Source organism: Rhinolophus sinicus, linkage group LG02 (assembly GCF_036562045.2).
Source record: "Rhinolophus sinicus isolate RSC01 linkage group LG02, ASM3656204v1, whole genome shotgun sequence".
Taxonomy (NCBI): Eukaryota; Metazoa; Chordata; class Mammalia; order Chiroptera; family Rhinolophidae; genus Rhinolophus; species Rhinolophus sinicus.
Genome location: NC_133752.1, coordinates 190,709,092 through 190,720,299, shown reverse-complemented (window position 1 = coordinate 190,720,299; position 11,208 = coordinate 190,709,092). Strand labels below are relative to the sequence as shown.

Genomic DNA, 11,208 nt, shown 5'->3' with positions numbered 1-11,208 from the left:
ATGGCCCGCCCACTTCTTCCGGCCCCTCCCCCGAGAGCAACCGCCTTTTCCGGTCCCTCCCCAAAAGCCCGCCCCCCATTTTCCGGTCTCTCCCTACTAGAGTCCCTCTCTTCCGGTCCCTAACTGAGGTTCCGCCCCTTTAGGTGTTCCTTCCTCCGCCATCCCCATTGGCGGAAAATCCGAGCTGCCCCTCCAGGTTGCCTGGCCGGAAGTGACGATCAAAGGCCCGCCTCTAAGGAAGTGACGGCAAGAGTGCCCTTGACAGGCGTGGTGGGCCGGGCTGTGCGTCTCTCCGTTCGTGCTGCGGGGAGGTAGGAGGCCCTGGGACGCGGGTGGCTCGAGGTGGTACCCCGGCTGAAGCACGCTGCGGGCGCATTCCTATGGCGTCCGGTGGCTGAGTGGGCGGAGGCCCCGGGCGGGAGGACCTGTCCTCGGGAGAGCCGGGGTCCCTGGTGACGTCCGCTTGCCCCAGTTCCCTCCACACGCGCGTTCCTTTTTTAGTTCTCCCCCAGACTCCTGTTTCTGTGCCTTTTAGTTCCTCGTGGAATTGTTGTGGTTCCTCTTTCCTGATCCTTTGACAAGCCCCCTTTTTCCTTAATTTCCCATTAAGACACTTTTTAAAAAGTAATCGATAGAGTAAGGATTTTGCAGACAGCCTTGGGTTCCAGTGTCGACTCTCATTTTATAGTTGGTCTACTTTGGGAGTGTCACAACTTAACTGAGCCTCGGATGCCTTATCTGTAATAGGGGCAGTACTCTAGAAACTTGCTCAAAGTTGATCTGGGAGGACTATAATGTATGTAAGGCACTTGGCCTTTAGCAGGTGCTCCGTAAATAAGGGTTTCTCCCTTTCCTTCTGTTATAATCCCACCAATATCTGATTTCGTTTTGGTTGTCAACCCAGTTTTGTCCTGGTTTGCAATTCCTTCCCTTTGATTCTCGTTCTTTGCTCACCTCTATTGCAAAAATGTTATATATTATTTCTTGGCATTTTGCTTCCAGCCCTGCATCTTGAGCCCCCAGTACTCCCAGATACCTGTCTTTTTCTGGTGTTTTGACTTCCTGTTGTCTTCAACAGCTCTTCCTGCCTCTTCCCCTGACATATGGCTCAGCGACTTCTCCTGAGGAGGTTCCTGGCCTCTGTCATCTCCAGGAAGCCTCCTCAAGGTTGGTGGGAACCCCTCACCTCCAGGGCCCTGCAGACCCCACGATGCAGTCCTGGTAACCTGACAATAACACCCAGCCAAGCACGTTCAATATTCAGCACCAGAGTCTGTTCAACAACCTTTAACATCCAGGATGGACCTGACTTTCAAGACCGAGTTGTCAACAGTGAGACACCAGTGGTTGTGGATTTCCATGCACAGTGAGTCCTGGGAGTCAAGAGAAGACGGGGGTGTCACTTGTTCAGATATTTTTGAGCACCTGCTATGTCTCAAGGACCATGGTTGGTGCTTCTCATCCATATTCACTACAAACACTGGGAGACCCAATCCCTGCTCTGTAAAATTGAGTGCAGTCTGATAGGAAACAGACTAGTAAATAGTCTTCAAAGTTCGCTGTGGTTAGTGGTGGGAATCGCTTGTATTGTGTATCTCACTGCCTGAATGGCTCAGAGTCATCTTCAGCTTGGACCAAAGCATGAAAAATATGACTACAGCAGCATTTGGCCTTTGGCATATGGCAGTTCCTGGCCCTGCAGATAACGTTGATTTTATTTTAACATCTTAACCACCAAAACTGGGAAGGGATGGCAAAAAGAGACCAGTGCCACTGCAGTGGTGCCCCAGGTGTGGGGGATGGGCGGGAGTTTCTTTTCAGTGCTGTGACAGTTTGTTTTCGGGATATTGAAATGCCTACGGCCTACTGATTTTTAGCCTGTCCTTCATTTCCAGGCCCTTGGGGCCTGGTTAGGCGATTAGAAAACTGGACAAGCCCCCTCCGAATGAGATATTCTGGAAGGAGCCCATGTAGCCTCAGTTACAGGTTGGGAGGCTTGCTGGGCAAATTTCTGACAGCTTCTTTCTGTTCTTTCCTGTTCTTTCTCTGACTCACCATGTCGCCTTGGGAAGGCCATTTGATGTCCTTGTCCCTCCCTTTCTTCACTTGTAATAGGAGATAAGGTCTCGCAGCCTGGGTTTTTTGGTGTTGTAAGTTCATGAATTGAAATCTCTGAATGGAAAGGGTTTTGAAGGCTAAGAATAAAATAGGAGTCCATCAGCCAGGACTCCATGTTCTGCCCTGGTACAGTGAGCACTCCAGGGTTTTCAAAATGCACGATAAGTGGGGTGATGCTTCATTTTCTTCTCCAACAAGGAAGCAAGGTGTGAGTTTATCCAGGCATTGTCCTGAGTGCCACATACCTAGGGATGACAGCCTGTTCTCAAAGAATCAACACCTAGAGTGGAACACCTGTGTTTAGTGCAGCAATAGTCATTGACACAGGGCCGGGCCTAAAAGAAGACACTTAGAACACAACCTTGGGTTCTAGTCCCAGCTGTGCTTCTTACTAGCTCTGTAACCTTGCACAACCTTCAAACTAAAAGGTTTCTCTTCCTTTTAGTTCTGAGTCAATGAGGTGTTTGAAGTAATTATTCAGTTGACAAAGCATGTTAATCCACCTGGTCTTGCTTAGTGGATTTCTCATTACAGCTTTGAGAAGTATAGTCTCTCTTTTTCAAGTGGGGAAACAGGCCCTAGAACGGTCAGCTGGTGCGTCAGGAGCCTCTCTTTGCACCCAAACCTTTTTGCTTCAAATCCCATATTCTTCTGCATGACAGTGTGTTTCTTTTAGAGGTACTGAAATAAGTGAAAGAACCTTTATCAGAGTCTTGGGATCAGGCCTGTGTCTTAGAAGTTAGGGACCTGTGAGAATTCTCCAGTTGCAGAGTCTGCTGACGTTACCGTTTGGGATGTCAACATCACAGGTTAATATTCAAACACTGTAAACAGAGGTAATAAGGACAAAAGTTCCTTCAGTAAGATATGTGTCAAGAGAAGATTCTGGGGGGACCGTAGATCGGTTGGTGAGCACTTTTGTGATGGAATGCTTCCTTTCTCCCTTTCCGAGGTGGTGTGGTCCCTGCAAGATCCTGGGGCCAAGGTTAGAGAAGGTGGTGGCCAAGCAGCATGGAAAGGTGGTGATGGCCAAGGTGGATATTGACGACCACACAGACCTCGCCATAGAGTATGAGGTATGGATTGGCGGGGGATTGCCACAGGGCAGCTGGTGTGGGGCATGCTTGGGGCCACAGGATAGCTGGGGCAGGGGATGTCTTGGGGACCACCAGGTAGCCAGGAAGGGGAGGTGTCTTGGTTTTTCTAGCTCTCAGTTCAGAGCACTTTGCAGAGGTGACTCCATTGATCTCTGAGCCACTTCTCTCTCGTCACCACCTTCATGAGGTGGGATGTATGACCCTGTATCTCGGGACATTGGTGATTCCTTCCTTCAGGAATCCATCCAGCCACATGTGCAGTCAGCAGTCATTTGTGAGCCCTCCAGTGTGCCAGGCATTCCAAACTCTGGTACAGATCAGTGGAGCTCGTCCCCAAGCAGCTCTGAGTCTAGTGGGAGAACAGTTACCAGATCATTTCAGCGTAGGGTGAGAAGTGCTGAGCAGAGATGCACAAAGGAAGGGATTGATTGTTACTGGGGGGAGGAGAGGGGACAGGGAGGCATCACATTAGAGGGACCCTCTGAGCGGAGCCCTGAGGTGCGTGAAGAAGGAGGGGCCTGGGGCATGGGCCGTGCACCAGGACATGGGGCAGGAGCCTTCATTCAACAGATACTTATTCAGAGTCCCTTACACGCCAGGTGCTGTACTTGGTGCTGAAGATGTGGCGGTGAACAAAACTGTCAAAACCCCTGCCTTCATGGAGCCCACATTCCAGCATTTTAGATTGGGGTTGGCAGGCTTGTTCTCTAAAGGACCAGGTGGTACATAGTTGAGGCTTTGTAGGGCATTGGTCTCTGTTGCAAAGACTCAGCTGTCAGTGTCGCACTACAGCAGCCACAGACAGTATATAAACAAATAGGCGTGGTTGTGTGCCGATAAAACTTTATTTATAAAAACAGGCAATGGGTTGGGTTTGGACTAGGACTGTAGTTCCCTGATCCCTGTTTTCGATCATAAGTGCTGTGGGGAAAAATAAATCAGGAAGAAGGGGTGGGAGTGCTGAGCTGGGACTGGGGAGGGATTCGTTTTTAAAAGGATGGTCTAGGAAAGGCCTCGATGAGAAGCTGACATCTGCACTAGGACTGAAGGGAGTAAGGGGTGAAGCACGCAGCTGTGTAAGAGTGAGCCAGGCAAAGCAGACATCAAATGCAAAAGCCCTAAAGGCAGGGTCTCACAGGTTTGCTCACGGAAGAGCAGGGCCTGTGTGCCAGAGCAAAGCATGCTGGGAGAAGAAGAACAGGAAATGCATGGGAAGTGAGGACATTCTCTGGGCCTTGAGAAAGGGGAGAGGTCCCTTATGGCTGGATGGCCGGAGTGAAGGGTGGAGCAAGGAGTGAAAGGACAGGCAGCTGAGAAAGTCGTCTGTATCCGTCATGGAAGGCACTTGCATAGCCATGCTGAGGAAAACGTTACAGAGCCGTGGTCGCACCTGGTGGCCGGTGGGCCAAATCCAGCTCCGTGACAGGTTTGGTAGGGTCCTTGAAGTGCTTTTATAAAATACCAAGCCGGATGCTGATATTTAGAACTCAGAAGCTTTCATGGGAAAATCCAGATTTCTGGTTCTCTTGAAGAAATATGGATCTGGCCAGAGTGAACCTTCGTCCCTCCCTTCTTCGGGTAACAAGAGACTGAAAGAGGGGGCCTCTTTCTTTCCCAGAATTTGGAAGTCCAGGATCAACTCTTACTAGACCAGCCTGTCCTTGTGGCAGGCAATGGGTGGGAGCAGGGGTGAGCATCAGCTAGCTGCCCTTTGGGCTGGGGCTGGAGTGCTCCCCCGAAGGCAAACCAGGCTGCCATGACCAGAGGCAAAGGAAGTAGATGCCAAGCAGGCAAAGCTGGTTGGGGCTGTGTTACCGAAGTCAGACCGTCCTTGGCACTGGGGAACCAAGGCTGGCTGCCTACAGGAGCTTGGCCGTTTTTGTCAACTCTCTCCTACTGAGCACTCAGTCAGAGGGGCACTTGTCTGACCATTTAGATGCCCCTGGCTTTCTTTACTCCCCCTGAGTCCCCCAGCAGCTGTGAGAAGGCGGGTGTGACCTGATTGCGCTTGGGGCTGGAGCTCCTGGCCATCCGCGGGTGACGGGCAGGCGTACGATGTCTTGGGCTCTCTCCTGGCACTGCCCAACACCACAGCTTCAGCCTCAGCCAGTGGAACTTCAGCAGACACAGCCTGAGCGCCAACTGTGGTAACGGTACAGATGCAGAGAACAATAATCCAGTTCCTGCCAGCTGGTCCCATGGGTGGTGAGAATTCCCATGACCACCCCATTCCCCTGAGCCTGGTGGTATAGAGCTGAATGCCAAAGTCCTATGCTTAAGCCTGGGAAGTGTGTGGGGGGCCCCCTTATAGGATCTCTCTCCTCCCCCCTCTGTCCACTGTCCAGATAGCATGTGGGTCACACGGAAAGACCTCAAAGCTGCTGGGCCCAGTCACCTGATCCCCACTTCCTTGTTTGTCAGGCCCTGGGCGGATGTCATTGCAGGCTTGGGATGCCTCCTCACCCCTCCTCCAACCCTTTCCTTCCTTCCGGCACACCTGGTCTCTGGAAGAGAGCCAGAGAAAGGAGTTTCAGCTAAGAAATCCATAGTATCTCCGGGAACAGCTTCTCCCGAGGCCTGAAAGTGCTTTTCCAAATGTTGGATAACTTGTTGGAGAAACTGCTTTAAATTATATTTAGGGAATCGGGTATCTCTCCCCAGCTCTCCTGATAGCCCCTCTATGTCCAGCACAGCCTCAGGGTGGGTCTCCTTCCTCACAAATGCCTCTCCCCTTACACCACACTTTTTATGCTTCAGTCAACTGCCCACCCTAGAATTTCACTGTCTCCCAAAGGAAAGGGAAGGGAAAAGCACTTGGGGTGTTGGGGTTCCGCTGTCTGTAGCCACTGCTCTCCCCGAGTCTTCACTGCCCTGGCTTGGGGAAGTGAGGCGCTCTCTGCTCTCCCAGCTCCTCGGGTCCTGCTGAGTGGCTGGGCTTTCCCAGGTCATGCAGACCTTGCCAGCCAGGAGCAAAATTGTGGGTGTGGGTGTGGACCCTTGAGCCTTTGTGCTTTCCTCTAGGGCTTCTGCTTCTCACCTCACACTTGGAGTGTTAGCCTTTTATTTCCTCATCTTACAGAGAATGCCCTTTAAAAACATTAGAAAAACAGCCAAGTAACTATAAAGAGAAAAAAGTTACCTGCAATCTTACCATCCAAACACAGCTGCTGTCGACATTTGGGGTACCTTGCTTGGGTTTTTTGTTTGAATTCTTTTTAATGGTCCATATAACCTCATAGTTCATTGAATACTAATATTTCATAGCTGGAATGTACTATGCTTCCTCATCACCATGTCCCCCTGTTTTGAAAGGCTTCTAAATCTGTGCTGCTCAAACATGAATACGACCTGGGATGTTGAAAAGCAGGTTATGATTCAGTAGGTTCAAGAAGGGTCCCAGATTCTGTGTTTCGAACAAGCTTCCAGGTGATGCCACTGCTGGGAGTCTGGGACCAAACATCAAGCAACAGAAGTTATAAAGCCAGGGGGCTGGCCTTCCCGGGGCCACAGTGTTCTCATAAAGGCCTCCTCACCGACCATCGCAGCACAGGGTACCCGTCAGAGAGAGGGTTCACTCTTGGCGATGTGCATCTCACGGGTGTGGGCAAATGTATAATGACGTGTACCCACCATTTCAGGGTCACACGGCATAGCTTCTGCCCTAAAAATCCCCCGTGCTCCACCTTTACCTCCCGCCTCCCTGGCAGGAGTGAACCCCTGGCAACCGCTGACCTTTTTACTGTCGCCATAGTATTGCCTCTTCCAGAATGTTGTATAGTTAGATTTGATGTTTCCAATAATAGCTTTTCCAAGAACCCTCCTGTATCCAAAAGCTTTACAAAACATTTGGTGTTCCTCTTTGGAAACCTGACGTCCTTTTAATGCTTCTCTACCTGCTGGGACCCAGTATTTATCTCCAATTCCTTTCTAATGGGCTGAGGTACGGTGCAGTTTGATCACTACTCCACAGAGAACAAAGTCAAGCATCTCGTTTCAGATGCCAGCTCTACCACTTAGTCACTCAGTTTTGGGGCCTCAGGCTTCTCATCTCAAAAGTGACCCCAACTTGAGGCAAGAATTTATGAGATAGCATGCAGAAGTGGTTAGTATCGTCCCTGACACTTAAAAAGCACCCAGTGTGTGGCAGCCAGGGTGACAGTGATCTTTCCCTTTGCATTAATCGTGCAATTAGCTGGGGACGAGGTCTCCAGGACCCTATAGCACCTAGCACTGGGCCTGTGCCTGGGCAAATCCTTAACAGTTCACAAATGGAGGAAATCGGGGTGAGATGGGAGAAGACATGGCAGGGACGTTGAGCTCAGTGGCAGTGCAGGGCTTGGGCTGCAGATTACTGAGAAGAGACCACACACACACACACACACCACCACCACCACCACCACCACCTCCTCCTCCCCGCCCCCCACACACCCCCGCCCTGAGTTCTCACGGGCTTCCCGCCAAGCATGGGAGGCTCCAGGCGGCTTCATGGCGCACGAGGAGAGGCAGCACATCTTTTCGTCTTTTCTCCAGCTCCTCAGTTCCCTGAGGGATGCTGCATTCTGGTGTCACCACTGCCCCTCTTACACTGAGATCTCTGTTCCAGAAGAATGTGCTAAGGACCTATGCACTTCCATTTAAGGCAGTGTTTATAGGCACCACCCCCTCCTGATTGGTGAGCCAAACTCAGGATCAGCAAAGCCACATCCTCCTCCTTGGGGGTGATGGAAGTCCAGTCACAGCTCCAGAAAATCCAGTGTCAGGCAAGCCCACGGCTGTGTGTGTGTGTGTGCGGGGGGCAGGGGTTCAAACTTCAGAGAACACCCTTGATCAGTAATGACTAGACCTTGGTTGTCATGAAAACAGTCGCAGCGTGTCTGCTGTACACCCGACTGCAGCGTGGTCTGTGAGTTTACCCGAGTACGATTGTAGCGGACTCATGTGGAGTCCTTCAGCAAAAATGAATCCACCCCAAGCCACCTCAGAAGGTGTAGAGTCCTGCTTAGAGGACACGTAAAAATAGTTAGGCCACTTCTCACACAGCGACATACGGCTTTTATCTCCGTTAAGAAACAGGACAGAAATCTATGTAATTTTACTAACAATTGTCACCCCAATAAATTTAATTTAAAAAAATAATAAAAAAAAAAGAAACAGGACAGGATGGGACCCAGTAAGGGCAAAGCTCAACAGTTGAGTGCTTGAGCCTTTGTGCCTCAGTGGAGAGTGGCCAGATTTGAGGCCGCTCCTTCACAGACCACTAGAGGGCGCCGAAGAACAAAGCACCGGCCCTCAAACCATGCGCCTGTGACTCGCGGTGCATCCTGGAAAAAGCCGCTGGGCCCTGCCTGAGTCTGGAGACAGCATGAGCCTCATGCCAACTCCATGCCAGAGTCTAGAATGACAAGGACAGGAACCAGTGACGTGTGGTCTACCCACACATACCTTTGGGAAGTGTGTCAGCTGCCACCCATATCAGTCCCAGGACAGTACTTGAAAGGGGCCTGAGGACTAGCAAAGCACAGGGACTGTTGTCTTACCTGACGCGTTTGTCCCCAAAGCCCATGAGGAGAGGGGTGTCAGTCCTGGCACATGATGTCCGTGGGTGATGGTGCACCAGCCTGGTCCCCAGTTCTCTTTGTAACTGACGTGTACAGTGGGGACATCGCAAATCTTAAGTCCGGTTCCCGCAGTGACTCAAGGGCAGGACAGCACTCAGGATGTGTGACTACCTGGTATGTTTGTGTAAATCACTATTGTTACTTTGTAGTTAACTTGTGTATAAGAAAGCCTGTGTTTATCTTGTTCTGTTTATATTTGTTTTCAAATGGCCACAAATGCCAGGCAGGGCGCCCAGGGAACAGAAAATGCTCAATGCCAGCGTGCCGTGGGCCTTGTTTACATACCATGTAATCTATACAGGTCCCCTGAGGGAGCTTGAGAAAATGCTTCATAGGCCAAGAATGTGGCTCCCAAGCTGCGTAATAAACAAACATGGGACCCTACACGGCCGAGCCCCCTGCCCAGTAGAGTCTGGACCCTGCTAACCATGGCACTGAGCAATGTGGCGCATGAAGCCCCGGGGTAGACTTCTCTGACCTGCCCTCTGCAGCCACCATTTGCTGAATGCTCACTGTGTAGCAGGCTCCATGCCAGGTTCTAACACTGTTGATGGCCCTGCCAGGTGCAGGGCACTGTGCTGAGTTTGTTCACGTGGTTTTTGTTCAGCCCCCATACCCTTTGATATAAGTACCGTTAGTATCTGATTTGCTGATAACACTGAGACCTAAGAGTCATGAAGTGACTCACTCAGAGAGGCCCAAGATGGGGTCAGCCAGCTCCAGAGCCCAAGCTCCTAACCAATCCTTTATATGTGAACCTTTCATCTTTATGCTAAACCCTCAAGGTAGATCCTCCCGTCCCCATTTTATGGAAGAGGGCATCAGGGCCCCGAAGGTGGCATGACGTGGCCAAGGAATGAATGGCAAAGCCAGGATTCAGACTCTTCCCATCTCCTGGTCTCCCCCGTACCAGGTTGCCCCTCAGGAAAGTTCTCTTAGCCCCTCAGCTCCGCCCCACCCCTAGCCCTGGCCTGCAGCTGCATGGGTTATTTTAATCTCTCCTGTCATTCCAGCCAAACCACTGGGCCAATGAGTCAGTCATGTGGTTGGGGGAGGAAGGGTATTGCTGGGAGCCCACATGGAAAAGTTTCTCCAGTGGGTGGACCTCCCAGCCCTGCAGTACCCCTGCACCAAGGGAAGGGGCCCCACCCACGCTTTGCGCAGTGACGGTCCTGCGTCAGCCACCAGCCTTCCCCGCAAAGCCTTGGGAATGGCGATCGAAGAGCTCAGCCCTGAATGACTTGATGTCTCTTGTCCCGTCCGTCTAGGTGTCGGCTGTGCCCACTGTCCTAGCCATCAAGAACGGGGACGTGGTGGACAAGTTTGTGGGCATCAAGGATGAGGACCAGCTGGAGGCCTTCCTGAAGAAGCTGATTGGCTGACCAGCAGGGAAGAGCGCTGACTGCCCTTGGCCACGGGGCCCGATGGTCCCAGGAGGGGCCCCGATAGAACTCACAGTCCTCTGTCGGCCCTTCCCGCCTCCTCCCTTCTCTCTGGCCCCTGAGGACCAGGCCTCCAAACATGAGCCTCGAGTGCTTCTAACCCGGCTGACTGCCAGGGTGGCCGCCAGAGTGGTGCTGCTGCTGGTCTGGGGACAGCTGTCCTCCCACCCATTCTTCTTGTCTGCTCCCTCCGGGCTGTCGCAGTTCTCCCAAGACGCTTGGAGAGAGCCCCTGGGCAGCCACGGTGTTAACTGTTCTGGCAGCAACAGCTTGCTGCTCGGCTCCCTGGCCCCTCTCGATCCCAACCCTGGTGCCGGCTCATCTGGAGCCGGCTCCTGCGTTTTTCTTTCCTGCTGTTGTTTTGCAAAAAGAAAAACAAGGAAAAAAGAAACTTAAACAAGTGAGAGTAATATATAATTCTCTCATTTTTTTGTAGGTCTGTAATAAAGGACTTTATGTGATCCTTTCTACCTCCTGCTGTGAAGAACAGACCCTGGGCCCCCCCCCCCCCCCCCCCGTGCTAAATTACCCTACAGCCCCCAGCCCCCTTCTTTCCTCTCAGGCACAAAAGCAGTGGATTCGCATTGGGCGGGGGAGTCCTGCAGACTGACTCTGGGAGTCTCCAGACACCACCCTCCCTCACCATTAGCTGGTCTTTGGGTCTCTGAGCAGAAGGTTTCACTGGGAACAAACCAAACCAATAAAAGGAGGGTTTGCACTGTCGACAGCTTCCATTCTGTCTGGGCTCTGGGAGCCCTCGTGACCCCTTCGCAGGCTGGGCTGCTCCCCGTTTCCTCTGACGCTTTACCACCCGCTTGCTCTTAACCCTTCCTGTTACTAACACTTGTCAGCACTGGCCACTGTTCTGGGGATACCTTCCCATGCAAGTAAAACAAAAGGGTGTTCATTGTTCCCATTACACAGATGAGGACA

General features: G+C 51.7%; 1 protein-coding gene across 3 annotated transcripts; it reads left to right on the top strand.

Annotated features, from left to right (window-relative positions):
- The first annotated feature begins 172 nt into the window (after window positions 1-172).
- TXN2 (thioredoxin 2) lies at window positions 173-10,998 on the top strand. 3 transcript variants are annotated; one of them, XM_074326330.1, is made up of 5 exons: window positions 173-311; window positions 1,079-1,366; window positions 3,071-3,194; window positions 10,102-10,223; window positions 10,713-10,998. In XM_074326330.1, exons 2-4 carry the CDS (start codon window positions 1,104-1,106, stop codon window positions 10,213-10,215), a joined length of 501 nt encoding a protein of 166 aa, XP_074182431.1. In that variant the 5' UTR covers window positions 173-311; window positions 1,079-1,103; the 3' UTR covers window positions 10,216-10,223; window positions 10,713-10,998. The 3 variants fall into 3 exon arrangements, with proteins under 3 accessions (XP_074182431.1, XP_019569005.2, XP_019569007.2); XM_019713446.2 differs by lacking the exon at window positions 10,713-10,998 and having other exon boundaries at window positions 10,102-10,693; XM_019713448.2 differs by lacking the exons at window positions 173-311; window positions 10,713-10,998 and adding an exon at window positions 318-452 and having other exon boundaries at window positions 10,102-10,693.
- The last annotated feature ends 210 nt before the right edge of the window (window positions 10,999-11,208 follow it).